The 20110-nt window shown below is 39.1% G+C and overlaps 1 protein-coding gene across 5 annotated transcripts in view; it reads left to right on the top strand.

Annotated features, from left to right (window-relative positions):
• The window catches only part of UBR1 (ubiquitin protein ligase E3 component n-recognin 1), a 56614-nt gene that overhangs the window by 23936 nt on the left and 12568 nt on the right, over nucleotides 1–20110 (top strand). For all 5 annotated transcript variants that reach the window (XM_061997596.1, XM_061997597.1, XM_061997595.1 and 2 more), the window contains 20 exons: nucleotides 781–842; nucleotides 1046–1156; nucleotides 2069–2134; nucleotides 2301–2402; nucleotides 2738–2801; nucleotides 3229–3353; nucleotides 3997–4049; nucleotides 5086–5188; nucleotides 5785–5833; nucleotides 6605–6759; nucleotides 8321–8420; nucleotides 9770–9879; nucleotides 11249–11338; nucleotides 12871–13058; nucleotides 13992–14197; nucleotides 14723–14816; nucleotides 16324–16476; nucleotides 16885–16982; nucleotides 17725–17818; nucleotides 19060–19208. In XM_061997596.1, the coding sequence (XP_061853580.1) occupies nucleotides 781–842; nucleotides 1046–1156; nucleotides 2069–2134; nucleotides 2301–2402; nucleotides 2738–2801; nucleotides 3229–3353; nucleotides 3997–4049; nucleotides 5086–5188; nucleotides 5785–5833; nucleotides 6605–6759; nucleotides 8321–8420; nucleotides 9770–9879; nucleotides 11249–11338; nucleotides 12871–13058; nucleotides 13992–14197; nucleotides 14723–14816; nucleotides 16324–16476; nucleotides 16885–16982; nucleotides 17725–17818; nucleotides 19060–19208 (2172 nt within the window). The remainder of the gene's footprint in view (nucleotides 1–780; nucleotides 843–1045; nucleotides 1157–2068; nucleotides 2135–2300; nucleotides 2403–2737; nucleotides 2802–3228; nucleotides 3354–3996; nucleotides 4050–5085; nucleotides 5189–5784; nucleotides 5834–6604; nucleotides 6760–8320; nucleotides 8421–9769; nucleotides 9880–11248; nucleotides 11339–12870; nucleotides 13059–13991; nucleotides 14198–14722; nucleotides 14817–16323; nucleotides 16477–16884; nucleotides 16983–17724; nucleotides 17819–19059; nucleotides 19209–20110) is intronic.

Below are 20110 nucleotides of genomic sequence, written 5' to 3'. Positions count from 1 at the left end.
TTTGACCCTTTGACCCTCTCATAATCAGGCAATGCTGTTCCCCATATGTCCCACTGAGGCAAGTTTCTCTGAAAAAACATTTGTCATGGAGGTTGGAGTACATTTTTTAAAGGAAAGTCAGCCAAGATTTCATGTTTTAATGAAATCTTCAGTTTTCTCTGGACTATTTGAATTTATGTGGTTCTGTTTCTACTTCTGTCTGTCTTGCTCGAATTAATGTCCATTATTGCTCTATCTCAAACTTGTTTTCCAACAAAAAGTATCTTGGGACTTCTAAAATGCTCCTCCCAAAAGACATATGTTTGCAGGACAGGTTTCTGGTCAGAATACAAGGGAGCACAGCAGTGGGTGTTCGCTGCTTTGTCTAGAATAGGAGTGAAATCATGTGCTATCCTTAAGCTGTAGATTGTTTATAACATCATTTGGTACCAAGATACCATCAGTTAAGCTTTGTAATCTTGATTCAGGTATTGCTGATAAGTGTGACATTAAAATTTGCTAATACTGTTTAGTGCTCATCTCAATTTGAAATAATTCATTAAAGGACTAGATTTAGCTATAAGATAATGCACTATGACACTGGTAAGAACTGTTGTGATAATTTTTATACACATCCTATCTTTATTTTTCTTTAAAAATGAAGTAAATATCAACTTTTTCCACAATAAACTTCACCTTTTCCTGTAATTTCCAGAGCTGTAGGTGATTTAGCTGACATTTAGAATGGGTTGCAAGAGAAACTTTACTGATTTTGATCTCTCTTTCCTGTTGTTGTTATAGGTCTTCATGTCAGATTAAGCAAGACTGGCACCATCTCAAGATTGTATGAATTTGTTTCTCCTGTAAGATTCCTTTTTCCCCCCCCAATGCTTCTTATATTTTAAACTCTGGGAAGGAAAAAGCCTGAAATAATATCCCATAATTTGGGTGGCACACACACAAGTTAATTGGGCAGCTGTGGATGTGTCTTTGTTCATTAGGACTTGCAAAATCACCAACAGACTTCTTGCTGAATCCTTTTTTTTTCTTCTTCTTTAAATTCTAGGAAGAATTTCAAGTGGAGCTACTAGTAGAATATCCTTTGCGATGTCTTGTCTTGGTTGCTCAGGTTGCAGCAGAGATGTGGAGAAGGAATGGGCTCTCCCTGATAAGCCAGGTACTCTCAACAGCATTCAGTAGTGAGTTGGTCCTAATGGTGTATACAAGTGTTTCTCTGTAATGCTCCCAGTGGTGGTTTCATCCAGTGCAGACAGAGGCCATGGGATTCCTGCACCAGATGGAAACATTTCTAGGTGGGAATTTGGATGATTTGGTGGTATTTCCAGCTTCATCAGTAGCTTGCCTCCCCATATTAGACAAATCCCTGATGACTGGTTCTGTGAAATGGTCTTAATGTTACTGACATCAGCCATAAACTACTTGGAGATCTGATAAAGAAATCTCTGCCCAAGTAATGTCAGTACTGTTGCTTATAACATAAAACATCAGAAGGATCTCTTAGTGTGTGGTAATCATTTGGTACAGAAGTTAAAACTTTTCATTTCATACTAAACTTTTGAGTGCCATATAACTGGACATAACAAAGATTTTATGATACTTGCAGGCTTTTTTGTTGCAAGATTAAAGATAAAGGAACAATCTACCCCCAAGTACTTGTATTTTGTCTTCTTTAACTTCACCCTTTTTTGTCAGCAGAAATTTTCTTTCTTTACCTTTCACAGGGCCCTTTGGTGAAATCAAAGTAAATATTGGTAGCCCTCTGTAGAATTCTTTCTCTAAGAACTGGAGGGGAGAGGAGGATCTTTTGACTGCACTCAGTAGCAGCCATTAGAATTATGTTGTCTTGGAACGGAGTATGAAGTGATATGACATAGATGTTCTCTGGATAGATGAAAACCATTTTTCACTTGCATCAAAGTACATGTTGGTTATGAAAGAAGCACAGGACTTTTCCTTGCTTGACAGAGATACTGTACAGCTTTAAAAAAGCCTCAGGCAGTAACTGGTGCACATTTGTTACTGTTTTACTTGGCTTCTCTACTTAAAGTTTTGTTTTCCTGTTTCTTAGGTATTCTATTATCAAGATGTTAAGTGTAGAGAAGAGATGTATGATAAAGACATCATCATGCTCCAGGTATAATGTTCTGCATCGCTACTTGCTCGACTCATACCTGTAGTGGAATTTCTTTTAATGCAATATGACTTTAGGAATGTTTCTTGGTAAAAAAAGCCTTTTTTTTCTAATTAATGAAGAACTGTACTAGCAACTGGTGTTCACATTAATTTGGATTTTTTGATAGATAGGTGCATCTCTTATGGATCCAAACCAGTTCCTCCTGCTGATACTGCAGAGATACGAGCTTGCTGATTATTTCAGGAAGATCAAGCCCACCAAAGATCAGGTAAGTGGCAGGTATTTCTGCTGATGGATTTGTTCACTTTGAGTTTAGGGAACACAAAGAAGAAAACCTATCTGCTCTTAATAACTGCATTTTTATGACCACACTGTAAGTCAGCCAACATAGGACGTAGTGATTAGGTGAATGGTTTTGTATTTGGCTTACTTAAAGTTAGCAAACATGTTTGGTCCTCTTTGACCTTTATTTCATAGGGCATCTCCAAACTCCACACAAATGACTTCTCTGTATGCTTCCTATGTCTCTAAAGCCATAGTGTCACTTGACAAGTTTTCCTGCTTGTTTTTAGTGAAAAAACCCGATTTCTCTAATTCCTGTAGGATTTGATCAAACAATGTAACGTGTTAATAGAAGAAATGCTACAGATTCTCATCTATGTCGTGGGTAAGTTGATTTTTTCTCTGTTGTTGTTGTGATGGATCATTACAGTGTGACAAAACAGGCTTGATAGCTTTCTTTACCATAGGTGGTGTGGAGAGAATGCTGGAGAATGCCAAACACTTATGTTACCAAACAATCTATTTAAAATAGGCCATCAGAGGCAATAGGAGTTGCATAGTGAAAAAAGTTGTTAGATAACTTCCCAATTGACTATTAAAGTAGATTATGAAGAGAAACTCATTCTCAGCCCATTTGGATAGGAAGCTAGGCTTAATTAATTTTCCCTCTTGGACACTTGGGATAGGTTTCTGGCAAGTGTAAACTTACACTATGAAATATCCCAGCCATAGCATTACCTCTGTGCAGCATTCACAATTGCTTGGTAGCTGTCACATTTGCTCATCCTTGTCCTTTTGATTCACTCTGATAGGGGAAAGATACGTGCCTGGAGTGAGTAACGTTACCAAAGAAGATGTTATCATGAGAGAAATCATCCATCTGTTATGTATTGAACCAATGGCTCACAGTGCAATTACCAAGTCCTTGCCTGAAAATGTGAGTCTCTGACTTATCTACTCCCTTCAATTGTTTTTTCTTGGTTTCTGTCTTTTTCTTCTTTAGCTTTCATATCTTTCTGTGGAAGCATTTTATTTTTCTGATGTAAAGACTAAATGCTGGTTTCAGATGAATCAAAAGTCAGGTATTTTACAGGTCTGTTCCAAAGATTTCTCTGCCATTCTATTCCAACAGTTGACAACTCAGTGGAAGGAGAGGGATGTGGGTTAGATTTTATAGCCTATGTGAGTTTTCAGGAATGGCAATCAGTGCAAAAAACTTCAGTTTTAATGTAAATAAAATGATTATCAGAAGCCAATAATGGGTGATACATTTTGACTCTTTTAAGAGCCTAAAACTACTTTTCCCTCTGTTGAGGTTTGATGAGGTACTGCTCTGTTTCTGAAGATCAGCTCTGTTAGAAATGAAGTTTTATGGGGTTCAATGAAAGTATTACCTGGTTCTGGTACTTCCTTTAACTTGTCAGTTAAGAATATCTGCTTTCTGTGTAACAGTGAGCATAACAATTCATGAATTAGGGAAGTGATCTAAATCTGTGTGTCTCTTCTCGTTACACCTGGCAGAACAATGGAAAGATTTGAATCATTATATGTTTGTCCCAAACTAATTTGTTTTTTACCAGGAGAACAATGAAACTGGCTTGGAGGATGTAATTGATAAAGTGGCTACATTTAAGTAAGTTCTTAATGGTTTTTGTTTGAACATGAAATAAGATCTTTAGGGTTAAACAAGCTTCACTTCACAGTCTCCATTAAGCAGATATTTTGCCATCTCAACATATATATGCTTTTAAATATGCATGGAAGGAAAAGTGTATGGAATAGCTGAAGCTGCTGCTTCTCTCTTTTTGCCCCTATCTTTCCTCAGATTCATTTTGAGGACTCTTAAGGAGTTGAATCATCTCAAGTCTTAGTGGGAAAATGATCAAAAGTTCCTTTTATTTCAAGGAATGTTTGAGAACCTTAACAACTTGCTGCATATTGTAAAATCACCACCTAACCACTGGTGTAGCTGTTGTTTTACTTGATAATTTGCTGTAACTTTCAGATGGGAGTGATTTTTTTAAATGTGTATATATATAGGTGTGTGTGTACCAATACAGAACAATCAGTTATAGCAGCTGAGAAAAGCTAGTTCAAATAGCTGGTATTTTTACCACAAAAATGTCTTGTAATTTTAATGATATACCTTATTTAAATCGTGTGCCTTACTTATTGAATTCTATACCTTATTTTAAATGTCATGGGACTGGCTTGTTTATGTTGAATCAAGGACAACTCTAGGTGCACCTAGGAGTTTTGCTTTGGGGGTTTTATGGAAGGTCCAAAGAACATGTCACTGGCTGGAAAGTGGCTGTTTATGTAAGTTTTTGTACCTTTGTGAAGGGGTGGATTTTGCACAATAATATCCAGTGTCTGAAATTGTAAGCCATACAGTTGAAAAGTAATTTACCTGTCAGAGGCCATATGATGTGCTGAAGCTAATACAGAAATGTTTTGTTGCTGGGTAGGGTTTACAGCAGTAAACAGTCTTGAAAATGAAAGACAACTGTGCTCACTCTGTGGTCTTCATAAACTGATGAAGCAGCTGTTGCTATTCCTCTTCTTGTTACCATTTCCTCAGAAAATCGATTTTGTTACCGGTTTGTTTGGTTTCAAACTAGTGCTGAAAGTACATTGTTAATCTGTATGTCATGAAATATCTCTCCAAGGAAACCGGGTGTGTCTGGCCATGGAGTTTATGAACTGAAGGACGAATGCTTGAAGGAGTTCAATATGTTCTTTTACCACTATACTAAGACTCAGCATAGCAAGGTGAGGAGTGATTCGTTCTCAAAGGTTAAAAATTAGGACATACTTACCAATATCCAAGGAGTTTTACAGAATCAGATGAGTTATGGCCCTGCTCTGGCAGGGGGGTTGGACTAGATAATCATTCAAGGTCCCTTCCAACCCTTAACATTCTGTGATTTTGTGAATTAACAGTTCCTAAAGAGGCTGAATCAGTAAAGAGTTTATGTAGCTAAACTCAACTTCTCATAAAGCTGAGATTGTTAATACGAATGGATGTGGTGTGGTTTGCATTAGTTTTTGCCCTGTGATGACTTCTGTATTGACTCTGTGCTAAGAACAAAACATGAGGAGAATTATCTTTAAACTGGAAACCCCAAAACTTGGCTTTTGTGACTCTTTATTGAGGAAGCAGTGAAGTCCAATTATTTGTCTCTGCTACAAACTGAAATGTAAAAGGCAATATTGTTGAACAGCTTTCAGATGAGATTCTAGTTACACAGCCAGGTGTTGACTCTGTATCCTGCCACGTTTGGAGTTGAGTGGAGTTTAGTGGTTTCTCATTGTTTCATTGTGTACATCTGTGAGGATGCTTATATAACAACACTGTTTTTTAATAGGCTGAACATACACAGAAGAAAAGAAGAAAGCAAGAAAATAAAGATGAAGGTAAAAATAACTGAGTAGTGTATGTGGTTGTCCATATAAAATGAGCTTTTGGGAACGTATTGTGACTTAATCGTGGGTAACTGAGTTCATATTCAGTTTGTTGTGACTTGTAGCAGTTGTAATGAAGTAGCACCTGACATGTCTGTGCTCTCCTTCTGCTTTTTAACATAGAGATAGGAGGGTTGGAATTTTTAGTTTAGTTTGATGTGGTTGACAAAGGGTGGACTCGGGGATCTTAAAGGACTCTTCCAGCTGAAATGATTCTATGATAACTGAGCTCCTGTTAGTAGATGTGAAGATTCCAGGTGACTTCTGTGTGAGAAACCATATCACAGCTTCAATATCAGCTCAGAAAATCTACGTAACTAGAAGTGATTGCAGTGCCCCAGTAGCAGGAAGAATTTAGAGCTTCATCCATATTGGGTGTGGGCTGCTGTGAGATACCAGGCTCTGAAAGGTCCACTGTTCACTCACTATTCACTGGTCACAGTTCACATATAAGGCAGTGCAGTGTACTAAAGATGTGCATCTACAGATAAAACTTAAGTACTTGTGAAGGATTGCTAGGTTAGTTTGCATGTGTTGGATGTAAGAACTTACTAAAAGTACTTAGTTTTGTTAAAAGCTGAACAATTGTGTTTGAGCTTTATAGGTTTAAAGACCCAGTTGTTCTTCCTCTGGAATTAATTAGTATGTTTGTGCTCTGTAGCTTTTGCCTGAGGTCTCTGAGGTGCCAGTTTGTAAATGTGTTTGCACATCTCCATGTTCTAGCATTGCCACCACCTCCTCCTCCAGACTTCAGTCCTGCATTCAGCAATGTGGTGAGGATCCTGAAATGTGACATTATGATGCACGTGCTGCGGACCATTCTCCAGAGAGCAGTAGAACTGGAAACCCACTTCTGGACTGAAGCCATGATCCAAATGGTATGGCTAGCTTTGGTCTCCTTCCTATTGTCATTCCTGTGTTGGCCACGTTAACTGCTTCTCATAAGATGAAAATGTGTGAAGAAAATTAACTAAGCATGAGCCAGCAACGTGCCCTCGTGGGCAAGAAGCCAATGGCAGCATGGGGTGTGTCAAGAAGAGTGTGGGCAGCAGGTCAAGGGAGGTTCTGCTCCCCCTCTGCTCTGCCCTGGTGAGGCCTCATCTGGAGTCCTGTGTCCAGTTCTGGTCTCCTCAGCTCCAGAGGGACAGGGAACTGCTGGAGAGAGGCCAGTGCAGGGCCACCAAGATGATCAAGGGACTGGAGCATCTTCCTTATGAGGAAAGGCTGTGGGACCTGGGGCTGTTTAGTCTGGAGAAGAGGAGACTGAGGGGGGAGCTCATTAATAGTTACAAATATCTAAAGGGTGGGTGTCAAGAGGTTGGGGCAGCACTTTTTGTTATGTATCCAGTGACAGGACAAGGGGTGATGGGATGAAGCTGGAACACCAAAAGTTCCATTTAAACATAATGAAAAGCTCTTTCCCTGCTGAGGTGAGGGAGCCCTGGCCCAGGCTGCCCAGGGAGGCTGTGGAGGCTCCTTCTCTGGAGGTTTCCAAACCCACCTGGACACGTTCCTGTGTGACCTGATCTAGGTGGGACCTGCTTTGGCAGGGAGTTGGACTGGATGATCTCTAAAGGTCCCTCCCAACTCCCACCATTCTGTGATAAACTTGACCTTTGAATTGTAAGAATTTACTTTTTGTCCCTAAACCTGTTCTTATAAGTCTTCCTGACAAACGAAATACTTGTAATTTTTTATCTTCACTGTAAAATACCAACGTGAAACACAGGAGTATTCAAGCTGACAGTTTTCTGTTTTGCTTGCCCCCTGTGTTTTCCCATCACTGAAGCTGTTCCAATATATAACTCTCCATAAATCATCTTTTTTGTGTGCAAGTAAGCAACCCTTTGGTCATCTCAAAAAAACTGGAGTAGCTTCATCTTACAAGCTGCAGAGTCTCCAAAAGGAATGTCTTGGGGGCCTCAGCCATGAAATAATATAGTTTTTCTTCTAAAGTATTTAAACGTTTCATGTGGCCACATTGACTTTATGCTTTAAATAAAAAAGGAATTGCTGACATTGGTCAAGTTGGTGATTGATTTCTTTTTTTGGGGTTGGGGCTTAGAAAAGTTAATATCTAGGTTATTTATTTGCAGATTGGTTGAGTTAATCAGTTTTCTTAATTAGAGCGCATAGAGTGTTTAACTGTGTTGCCTTACCTGCTGATCCTTGGGTTATGGAATTAACCAAATAGTCCTAAATTTGTGCCAGCAAAAATGACAGGAATCATACATGACTAATGTAAAGTGTGTGTGAATCTTCATTTTAGTGCAAGTAATAAGCAGCCAAACTGTGTTGTGTGTTGCTATTTCACTTTCCCCGTATGTTCTCTGCACCATTTCTGTGTTTAATCAGCACATACAGATCCTTATCTGAGATGCCAGTTTTCCAGACCTCTGACAGTGAATGAGAATTACTATTTTTCCCTGTTTTCTTTAGGTGCTTCATCTCCTTTCTTTAGGGTTACTGGAAGAGAAGCAGCAGTTACAGAAGTCTCCAGAAGAAGAAGTAACCTTTGATTTTTATCACAAAGCAACACGTATGTTTAATTTTCTTCAACATAGCAGAGTAAATTAGGCTGATTTGATTTAGTAAGGACAAAAATAAGCTAGGTGAAAGTACTTGGTGATTTTAGTCAGCAAGGGTTTACTGTTTGCTGTAGAATTAACACCTGCTAAAGTATTCTTTTCGACAATCAAGAAACAAGGTTTGTTCCAACTTGCTTTGTTCTCAGTAGACAGGTATGTTGAGAAGAAGATGTGCCACATCCTGGGAAAGAAGTGGAAAAGTAATAGTGATATTAGATAACTGAAAATGACTCTTCCTTCTCAATAATGTTATTGAAATGGAAACTTAAGAACTCATTAAAAATGACAGTGGGTATAAGTGAACTGTCTCCATCATTTGTACACCTGAGCTGTACAGTTATTGATTTACCTGCAAATTTTGAAGGCTAGTATTATGGTGGTGTTAATACAGGCAAACCTTGGTGGCTGTGAGGCCTGCTTTTTCCCCCCCTTTTCTGTATTTTTCCAAATCCCTGCAGATCACTTCCTAATCTGACACTGAAGAGTGGTGAGTGGGAGTGGGAATTTACATTTTCTAAAGAGTCTCCCATCTTATCTACAATTTTGACTTCACTGTGGAAGCACAAGTTAAACACAATCCCATTATCAAGCTACACACAGCTCTCACTTGAGAGATTAAACAGAGATAAGAATTGTCAAGTCAAACCATACAGTCATGGCATCAATTAGATTGGAGAAGATCTTTGAAGTTTTCTAGTCCAACCTGTAACCCATCACTGCCACATCCACCACTAAACCATGGCCTCAAGCACCACATTTACATGGCTTTTGGTAATGTATTTGTCTCACTTTTAAAAGTGTGCAAATTCATTTCACATGGAAAGTTCTGCAAAAGAAATGCAGTAGAAGGGAATGGTCTCAATTTCAAAGCTTGCTTGTGTTAGAGGATGGCCTGGGATGGTGTGAACTGTTGCCAAAGTGTGAGGAGGAAGCAAATAATTACTGTCATTACAATAGTTTTTATGATGGAAATAAACTTGTGCACACTTGTGCAAACATACAAAAGCTTCAAGGGCTTTACTGCTTCTTGAAGTAAAAGGCAGCTCATGCTTTTGTCTGTACTTATGCTGTTGGAAGGAGCAAAAATTACTCATCTACAAGGGGGAAAAGATTCAAATACATTGAACCAGAATAAACTGATGAATCTAAACCAAAAATGCAACTCCACATTGTTGGTGTGTGTATGTATGTGATATAATTAGCAATGTTTTCAGGCATGTTCATGGTTGTAGAAGCATTAGACTGTTGGAGGGGTTTTCTCCTGAAGACACACACTTCTCTTTTTCTCTCCTTTGCAAAGGAATGGGAAGCTCAGCCTTGAATGCTGTGAGTGTGTTAATGCTTCTGGAAAAGCTAAGGGCAGTTCCTCAGTTGGAGGCGCAGAAGGACACAGTCAATTGGATACTGCAGGTACACAAGGGGGAGAGGAGTGTGACCTGATCTTAGTAACTTGGAAAGCTTTTATGAAAGACCTTGTGATTCCTACGTATAACACACTGTTTACAGCTGCAGTGATTTACTGAGAGGCTTAATCTGTTGCAGTGTTTTTTCACTTCAGGTGGGATGGTATCTTGAATGCTGATTGAACACTTACAAGTCATTGCACTTGCTATTGCTGCTTTCAAGCATTGGGTCCATTTTTGCTTAGGTGACTCGTTCCAGTAATGATATTTTTATACATAAACTGGGTTCCTCATATTTTCTGTTGCAAAAGAACAACAAGGGAGAAGTAAGAGTTTATTTGTTGGAAAGGCATTTTAGAGGCTGATTGGATTAAGACTTGAGTCCTACAGATCTGACCAATGGCCACATTGTACATTTGCCCTGTGGAATTTTTCCATTGGAGTCCCTGTCATTACCTGGGAAGAGATGGGAAAAACTTGTAGAGCTGTGACACTTCTAACACAAGATGCTGCTGTTTCTGCTTAGCAGGAGTACTACTGTCCTGTTCTATTTTGAGCTGCTTGGTTTATGTGGCAAGCATAGAAGTCAGTGCTGTTGGAGAAGGGGACAAGAATCTCTAGTAGGGTTCCAAAACTATCGTAGGATCATAGAATGATAGGGGTTGGAAGGGACCTTTAGAGATCATCTAGTCCAACCCCCCTGCAGAAGCAGGGTCACCTAGAACAGGTCCTCAGCTACTAAAATGGACTGTCCTGGTACATTAGAGGGGCGTGCTTGGAAGGTTTTTCTCTTAAAGTTCAAAGAGCAATGGTAGAACTCAAAAAGTGTGTTTAACTTTTTAATGATGTGTATAGTAAATATAGAACATTTAATATATCAAAGCCTCAAGATGCTTATTGAAGTTAAGATAGCTGGAGAAAGTGGTAAATGAAAATGGGAGGCACAATTTTAACTGATCTGGCATATATTGGAAAGCTTTCTGTTCCAAATGTCTGTGGGTTTGCATGATTTAAAGACAATTTCTATGGGATGATCCACATCTCACCTGAAATAGCAGTCTCTGTCCATTCTTCTCATGTGCAGGTGCACAGATGTACTGCTCAGCAGTATTAGTGCTAGGAGAATGGAAAATTTGGATTCATTTTCCTTACTTTTACACTGAGCAATGCCTGTCAGGTTTGGGGCAGCAGTGTTACAGGAGTACAGCTACAGCCTGAGTTAGATGTTTTGGTTATTTAGGAGCACGGCTGTTGGTTTCAGCCATTGGAAACATCTGAATATACTGTGAAAGTAATTATCAGTGCTTTTATCCTTTCTACATTGCAATAAGAGTCAAGTTGCATTTGGTTTTTGACATCTAATTCTCTATTCTTAGATGTTTGACACTGTGAAAAGGTTGAGAGAAAAATCTTGTTTGACAACAGCAGCAGCTACATCGGGCTCAGAAGCTACAAAAGGTGATGAGGTAATAACCAAGTGTTCAGTGTTGAATGGCTGTTTTCAGGCAGGTGCCTAAATGTATTGCTATCTAAAATGATAAGTAAAAGAAAATGATTTCTGATATATTGCCTACAAATAAGATTTAGGTTCCACTTGTGTTCTTTTCAGTCGATGAAATCCATGCTGAGCGTGTTTTATGGAATTAGCAGCAGATAATGTGGTTTTGGTTGTGCTGCCAAGTTGAGGGAAGCAACTGAGGGGAGTGAAGAAGTAATTTGGGTTAATTTTTCCGTTTCTTACCTTTATGGCTCGACCATCTTTCCTGTTATGTTGTCATGGTGCAATAATTAGAAGCACAAATCCACTTAAAATGATGTCCTGTAACTTACGTGACCTGCCAAGAGGTTAATCTGCTTTGCCTTGGTTGTATAAAGATCATCAGGCTTAGGTGATTATTCTGTCTGTGTATCAGTCTCTACCCCCTTCCCTCAAAAATAACTTTGAGTCCAGTGCTTGAATGACACAGTGAAATGGAGACTTGAAAAATTACTGCAGACCCATGAGGTTTTGTTCTCTTGTAATTGACAGATGAATAGGAAAGAAGAATCCAGTTACTCTCAGACAGAGTGCAAAGGTCAATTTGCTCTTACACATTCTGTTTGGCAACAGGTTGCTGTCAAACAGTCTCTTGGCTAGTCATTGCCTGCATAGCTCTGAACTTACCACAGCATATGCTGTGTAACTTTTTGCAGAAAGGTGTCATATGTTACCTAGTGGGTACAAAATACAAAAGGCAGTGAGAAACAAGACTTACAATTCCTCTGCTTAGGAAGCAAGTTTTGTTGCATTTTCTCAAACAGTAATGATATCATGAATGGAAGCAATGTGTAGAATGTTGAAATTTACCTTAAATCATTGAACAAGAGTAACCAGGTTCTATGTGTTTTAATTAATCTACTTGTGTGCTTCAAATTTTACATTTCCAGAGTTTTTGGAAACAGAGTAGATGAGGAAATACTGGCAGAAGAACAGTTTTTCCAGTCTCCAACAAAGGACAGGGGGGAAATACAATCCTCAGATGCATAAAATGCTATTACAAAAATGTAGGAACAGTCTGTTTGCCATGATGTCTGTACATAGATAGTTAAAGATAAAATGTTCTTAAATTCCTGTAAGGAAACACTAAATATTGAGTAGTGGTTTTGCTTATAGGGAGAACAACAAAACACTGGGGGATGCTTATGATGTTCACTTCAGAAAAGTTCTTAAGAACACACAAGTACCTAATGAAAATGGATCATGTATTATTGATCCTGTCTATGGGCAAGGGATTGTACCATTGTGGACTGCTCAAAATCATTTCTGACCGAGTGAATGGAGCTGGACAACATTCAAGGCTTCAGTTTTATCCCTTTTCAGACAGCAGTTGGCTTTTTCTAGATCATTAAATACTTCAGGTTAAGGAATTGAGTAGCAATATTAGAAAGTATATAGTTGGAGTAAGATGATTGTCATTTTCTGCTGTTCTCTGTTACCTGTGGTTTCTTTTACTGTAAGACACAAAGCACTCAGGATAAAGAGAAAGCCGAGCGGAAGAGAAAGGCAGAAGCGGCGAGGTTGCACCGTCAGAAGATAATGGCCCAGATGTCTGCACTGCAGAGGAATTTCATTGAAACCCATAAGCTCCTGTATGAAAACACACTGGAGACACAAGGGAAAGAAGATGCTCTTATGGAGGAAGAAAGGTAAGGAAAACCAGACATGCATAGCTCAGGTGGGGAAAGCTCATTACCTGCTGCATAAGTTCATTGTGCTGCATAAAAAGAGTATTTTCAAGGAGCAACTTGTGTCGTCTCAGTCAGTAAACTTGTGTCTCTGTTTGCTTTTAAGTCATCTTCAGTTTAAATGTCATGAGAAAGCTGCTGAGTTGACAACACTAATTTTGGAGGTGACTGTCTAACTGACATGAAGATTTAAGTGTTTGATTTGGAATATGAAAACCAATGTGCCTTAAGGCTAAGTTGCAGTGAGGAAAATATTCCCAAGTTGCTGGTGTTTCTCTTAGTCTTCAAAATCTTATGTCATACTGAAGAGGTTTGGTTAATATTGGTCATGATTTTGTTGGTATCAATTGCTCCTGTTCTCGAGATGCCACGATAATATGGTACACCCAATACAATTCACAGTCGTGGTCTGATGGATGCTGAACAAAGCTGATCAGGAAAGTAGAGATACCTGCTGGATAAAAATGTACATATCACTTCTGTGTGCTTTGATCTTCAGTAGATCATGTTCTATAAATCACTGTTGAACAGCACAGAATAGAAATGGAATGGAAGCTTGTGTTATAAAGCATTGAATAAGGTAATGGTGGTAATTTTCAGTATGTTTTCCAGAATGGGAAACAACTTCAGTGTGTCTGTAAGACTAAAATAGATTCAGTGCAACCTACATTGACTACAGCTTCCAGAATTTCCTGCTGCCTGAAGTCATGTTCTTGTGTTATTCTACGTTAGCTGGCTTCCCCTTTTCCACTTCCATGTTTGCTTTTGCAAAGCACTTGGGTATAAAACCAGGAATGGTAACAGCGTGTGACATTTCTAGATGCCTGGGAGAGTAAGCTTGTTTAGAAAAAGCCATCTGATTGTTTTGTCTCTCTGTTATTTATGGTCTTACAGCACCTCTTCAGCAATTGATTCCTCCAGAATTGCTTTGGGTCCCAAACGAGGTCCATCTGTTGCTGAGAAAGAAGTTCTGACCTGTATTCTTTGCCAGGAGGAGCAGGAAGTAAAGTTGGAAAGTGCTGCCATGGTATTATCTGCCTGTGTCCAGAAATCAACTGCCTTAACTCAGAATAGGTGCAAAGTTCTTGAGCTCTCAGGGGGTATGTGATTTTTCTTCTTTTAGACAACAGGCGGTTCTGGTCCCAGAGCTCCTGTGCTTTGAACCTTATTAAACTTTGTATTTAGTCAGGTTGCAGAAGGGAATTAGTTGGAGCAATGCCTGATCTTTATGTCCATTGTAGTTTCATGTTCATTCATTTAAAAATACAGTAACAAATGCATTAAAAACTTCAGTGACAGTGAATCCAACCACAGAGCTGTTCCAATACCAAAGAGCTCTTTAGTTTTTCTTCTTTTTTAACCAAGTTACTGTTGCTTTGAGATTTTATCTTCTGTTCTTAGCTAGTGGAAAGCCTTCAGCAGTTTGGGGGCTCTGTCTTGCGATGACCTTGCTGGAGTATTGGTCTGGAAAAGATAACCAGATGGGATTCTCATGTGGCTGTGTGAACTGTGGGAAAGTTAACATCTGAGGGCCTGTGTTCTGTGTGTACTGTGAATTTCTGTTCATACTGATGGGAAGTTTGTTACTGTTCTTACAAGAATTTCTTTCTGCTGTGTCTTTCTAGATACCTTAGATCCCCTCTTCATGCACCCTGACTTACCTTGTGGGACCCACACGGGAAGCTGTGGTCATGTAATGCACGCAGCCTGCTGGCAGAAGTAAGGATGTGTCTCTGCAGCCTTTTGATCTTGAGCTTTTTTTTTCCTTTTAAATGAATCTCTTTTCCAAAACATCTAAGTGCACACTGAAAACACAGCACAGTAGGTGGATATTTAGTTGAATCAAAACTATTTGGACTCGTGTAAAAGTGAAATAAGGCCCAAGCTCTGACATGATGAAGGAAATCATCATCAAAAATTGTCAGTGCCTTCTGTGGCCCAGAGCACAATGATTTATGCAAATAAAACCAATGGAGTAAAATTGGTCAAGAATAAGAAACTATATCTAGAGGGCTTATTTTTAGCAATCCCATGAGGGCCAGTGGGAATCTTCCAGGTGAGTGTTCTGTAGCAACAGTAGTTGGACTGTGAAAGTCTGTTACCAAGTCAGTACTTGAAGGATGAAATGAATTATTCCAGTGAGTCTTTAGATGAGAATCTGAGATTTAGAATAGAATATGAATGGTTAAATCTACTGATATTTCTTCCTCACCCCTCCCCTATCCATGTAGTTGCCATGTATGAGGAAGAGGAATTGCTGGCAAAACCAGCTCGAATGTTGGAGAATAAGTGGATGTTTTTGATTGCCACAGAGTACAAAATGCTCCACAATCATTAGAACTTGTGCAGGTGCCCCCTCACACACACTTTTGCTTATTACATAAATGGGATTGTATTTTTTCCCTTAAGATGTACAACTTGAAACCAAAAGAAAGAAAGCAAATCTAGTTGTTACCTTAGTGTGGGGGTTAGATAATTTCCTGCCTGTCTCTTAAGATCCTTCAGACCCACTGTGAACATCAGTCTTGAATTTAGTTGCTTGTATCCCAGACATGGAGGGTTGGATGTTGGATCTTTTTGTTCCTAATAATGTGACTGAGACATTAACAAAATTTGAAGGCTTGCTGCAAAAAATACAGTGAAACCTGGAAAAGATGATATTATGCATTACATTATTTCCCAGGTTCATTTTGAGCTTCAAGTGCAAGATTGCAACGTGAACCATCCTCTTGTCCTTTTAAAGGAGGCTGAGGTTTTGTTGTGTGCTGGTGAGGCACAGTCATAGCTGTGGTTCACTCATCCAGTGTTACTGGCAGTTCTTCCTAAAATTAAATCAAGATATGTACAATTCCTGTTTCAAACTTTTCCTGTGAGGAGTTGCACGTGAGAGAGACCAGATGGAGGCTTCTGTTCTGTTCAGGATGATGTGAGAGAAAAGCAGGAAACTTAAGGACTGCTTGTCTGAAAAAAGGCTGATGAAGTTCATAAGGATCTTGAAGAGGCAGCAAGGGAAAGTTGCTCATCTTTGCACGTGTTCATCGTGTGCTCAAAGGTTTTATTTTCACATCCAATCACGTAAAGAGTTTTAAAGCAAAGGAAAAGACCTGTTGGTTGTCTTGGATAGGTATTTGTAAGCTAATAACACTTTTAATGACCTCAACATTTGTTTCTTCAAGTGACATTTGAGCCATTCCACTTCTTAGCAATGCCCTTTTCGTTACTGTAGGTACTTTGAAGCCATGCAGCTCAACTTTCGACAGCGTCTGCACGTCGAACAGATCTTTGACTTGGAGAATGGAGAGTATCTCTGTCCACTTTGCAAATCTCTGTGCAATACTGTGATTCCTCTTGTTCCATTGCAGCCTCAGAAAATAAACAGGTGAATTATCAGATTGCATTGTCTTTAATTTAGTACCATTTTAGGACTGGTTGGCTTTTTCAGATGTTTGGAGGGGAAGCTCTGGCTGATCTTCCTCATCTGTATAAAACACTGACTGTCTCCTTACTGACTGTTGAGCCAAATACACTGCTTTGGTTGATTCTGTTTTAAAATGTTTCTTAAAAAGCACTTTTGCTTTAACTGTTTCTTTGAGTTGATACCCAAATTACCTAGATGTGGTATTCAGCCTAATACTTGCTTTTGTGCTGTTAGCTCAGAATCTGTAAAGCCAGCAATACTGAGCAAATACTCAGTTATTGTGTTTGGATCTAAATGTGTGCTCTGTGTTTAAAGATAAGGTGATTCTTAGAGTGTAAACTAAAGCTTCCTTTCTATTTCTGTTTGCAGTGAGGATGCAGAGGCAGTAGCTCAAATTCTGTCACTTGCTAGGTGGCTGGAGATTATCCTAGTCAGGATTTCGGGCTACAGTGACAAAAATGTCAAAGGTTTGTTGTCTTAATGTTGAAGCTGTTCTGTGGGATATCTAGATACCAGTACATAGAATCATAGAATGGTAGGGGTTGGAAGGGACCTTCAGAGATCATCTGGTCTAACCCCCCTGCAGAAGCAGGTTCACCTAGATCATGTTGTGACTGATGCCAACAGAAAACTTCAGATAAGGGATATGCTTTGCTGTCAATCAAGTGAGTGTCAAATAAAGCTGAGGATAAAGTCATAGCCCTTTCTGAGACAGTGTCTTGATTTCTGGTTTCTGTTAAATTCTTTCCATCTTCCCTCTAGAAGAAAATTATGTGCACTTAGAGAGAATAGCCACCAAGTCAGAGTTAATGAAACTTTTGTGTTGCCTGTGGCGTAGTAAAAAAAGAGAAACATTAACTTTAAAAGGCCAAAATAATAACCTGTGTGAGTGTTGAGAAATCAGAAGGTACATATTAATACATATTAATATGTACATATTAATCAACATACTCTTACAATGCAGGAAAGTTCTTTTTCCTCAGCAGCAAAGCACTACTTTTAATAGTCTGAGAACAGAATAAAATCGTTGCTTAAGGAGGAGGGTCAGGAGGCAGTGTGGCTGGTGAGGTCTGCTTACACTGCTTACAACTGTTTTCAAGACAGTTGAATATAAAAAGAAGTCTCACTGCTGTTTACTCTGCTGTAAAATTGAAACAACTTCTTTGCTTTTTAATGTGGCTCTCATTCTTCTTCTTAATTTTCTGGAAGGAGAGAAAGAAAGTCTGGCAGCTCTCACCCACAAGGGAGTGGGGAACTCTGCTTTGGAATTCCATTCCATCCTTAGTTTTGGAGTTCAATCCTCGTAAGTGTTACTGAATGCATTATGTTCACTGTCCCTAAGCTAACCTAAGTATACTTCAGTATTTCTGTGGAATGAAAGGTGTGTGATTTGTGTGGTCTCAATATGGGCTTACATGTACTTTCCCTTAAGCATTAGCTGAATATCAGATATGTACAGAGCTAAATGGACCTTTTGGTCAAATACAGTTTGGTAGTTCTTAGGCTCTTTGCACAAAGCCAGGAGTCTGGAATCTTGTAATCCACAATTCCCATGGTTTGGGTCACTTCTGTGCCTCTGGGCAAGTTAATGTCTGTCTGCCTTCATTTCCCTTCTAAATATGTGTTTTGAGGATAGATTTCACTTGGTTTTGAATGCAATAATGAAATACAGATTACTCAAAGAAATAAGGCTTTGTTGTCTGTTACAATTCCAGAGGCCAAAAGCAGTCACCCACTAAAACAGAATGAATGGACACTTTTCAAGTGTACTCATCTGTCTTCTTGTTAGATCACTCAACTTCTGCTGCTTCTGACTGACATCATAGTTATACAGAGTGCTTACACACCCCTGCTGTTTGTACAAATGTCATCACCAGGTTGAAAATCAAGTTGTTTTGATAACTGACCTCTGTGGGAAAGATGCTGCAGGTTGCACTTAAACAGTGTGGTGTCTTTGTATGAGCCTGGCTAAACTCCCCACTTAGTGGTACAGCTCTTTTGGCTGGAGAGGCTTGGAGAATTAATACTTATATATTTCTGTTACAAAGTTCTGTGTGACTTCAGAATAGCACAAGATGTTAAATCTGTACCTGTTTTTGCCTAGGCACTTTTCTCCATGCAGCTGCATTTGTATAAACTAACTCAGTGCTAAAAAATGTGTTTTGTCTTTCCATTTTAAGTGCCTTAAGAGATGGGATATGTTTTCACTCCAGCACAGTTCCACTTGCTTACTCACTTTTGGTGTTTTCATCATGTTTTACTTTGATTTAAATGTTTACATCTTTGGCATGCTAAATGTAATACAGAAATAGACTCCTTCCAGCCTGGCAGCTCTTAGTCTCTCAGTTTTTAGAGCCTGTTGTGCAAAGGTAATTTCTTACTACTAGAAACTAGTAATTTGTTTCTTCTCTGTGTAGACAAAGGACGTTTGTGTTCAAGAAGTCTTTCATAAATAACTTAGACTTTGTTAATGGTTGATTTACCAGTAAGTATGAAGCACTAGTAATAATTTGGACTGGAATTATCTTGACTTGCATTTTGCAGAGCCAAATACTCAAGCAGTATCAAGGAGATGCTTATTCTCTTTGCCACCACCATCTACAGAGTCGGGCTAAAAGTTGCTCCCAATGAAGCTGATTACAGGATTCCCATGATGACCTGGAGCACTTGTGCTTTTACCATCCAGTGTATAGGTAAAGCATAATTTGGGTTTATCCCTTCTCAGGACTGCAAAATCTTACAGTGGCTTGATGGTATAATCTTATACAATCTGCCTGTATAAATCGTAATAGCTCTACATAAATAAGAGCAATATATAAAGAGACCACTGTGAGCTATCCTAACCCACCCAGTGTCCTTGGATTCATTTTTGTTTGGAAATAGAGCAGGCTTCTGTGGTATTTTATAAGCAAAACTGGCTACATACCTTCTAAGCATGCTGGTTTTGAACCTAGTCATAGGGTTTTGTTAAAACCTTTTTTAATAGGGCATTACTAAAAGCATTTAACAGGCCTATAGCCAAGCAGCCTAGGCAGGAACCTTAGCTTACCTGTATTAGTGGAGTCTCTAGAGGGGAGGTTCAAAGCATCACTGACCCAAGGGCTCTGAATTGCTTTCATCACCTCAAGCCAGACACTGAAAAATACAAATGTGATTTTTCCCATGTTTCCTCAGCAACTCCACATATTGTGTGTTTAAACTGAGCTGTGGCAGGGCTAAGTTAAAACACTTTCCTTTTCTGTTAGAGTTACACATAAACCCAATTAAAATCCTCCCAACCAAAAACAACCCCAAGGAAAACAACAAAAACATTCCAAGATGTTCAAATGTATTAATTCATCTCTGAAAAGGGACTAAAGCACAGAAACATTTCACTTGGTACCTTTTCACTCAACTGAGCTAAGTTGGTTTCTTGTTTTTATTGGCTTCTTTTCTCTTCATTAACCCCTCAGAACCATGCACTCAGGACAGCTGAATTGTATTCCAGCTTGGGAATTTCCTTTTCCAGTTTTCTTTTGGTTAAAATGCAGTCAAATACAGTGGTGTGAGTCAGAGAGGGTGAGGTGGCTGGATAGCAGCCTTGTCAACCTGCCTT

Source organism: Colius striatus, chromosome 6, assembly GCF_028858725.1.
Source record: "Colius striatus isolate bColStr4 chromosome 6, bColStr4.1.hap1, whole genome shotgun sequence".
In the NCBI taxonomy this organism is placed as follows: Eukaryota; Metazoa; Chordata; class Aves; order Coliiformes; family Coliidae; genus Colius; species Colius striatus.
This window is presented reverse-complemented; position numbering and strand designations above follow the sequence as displayed.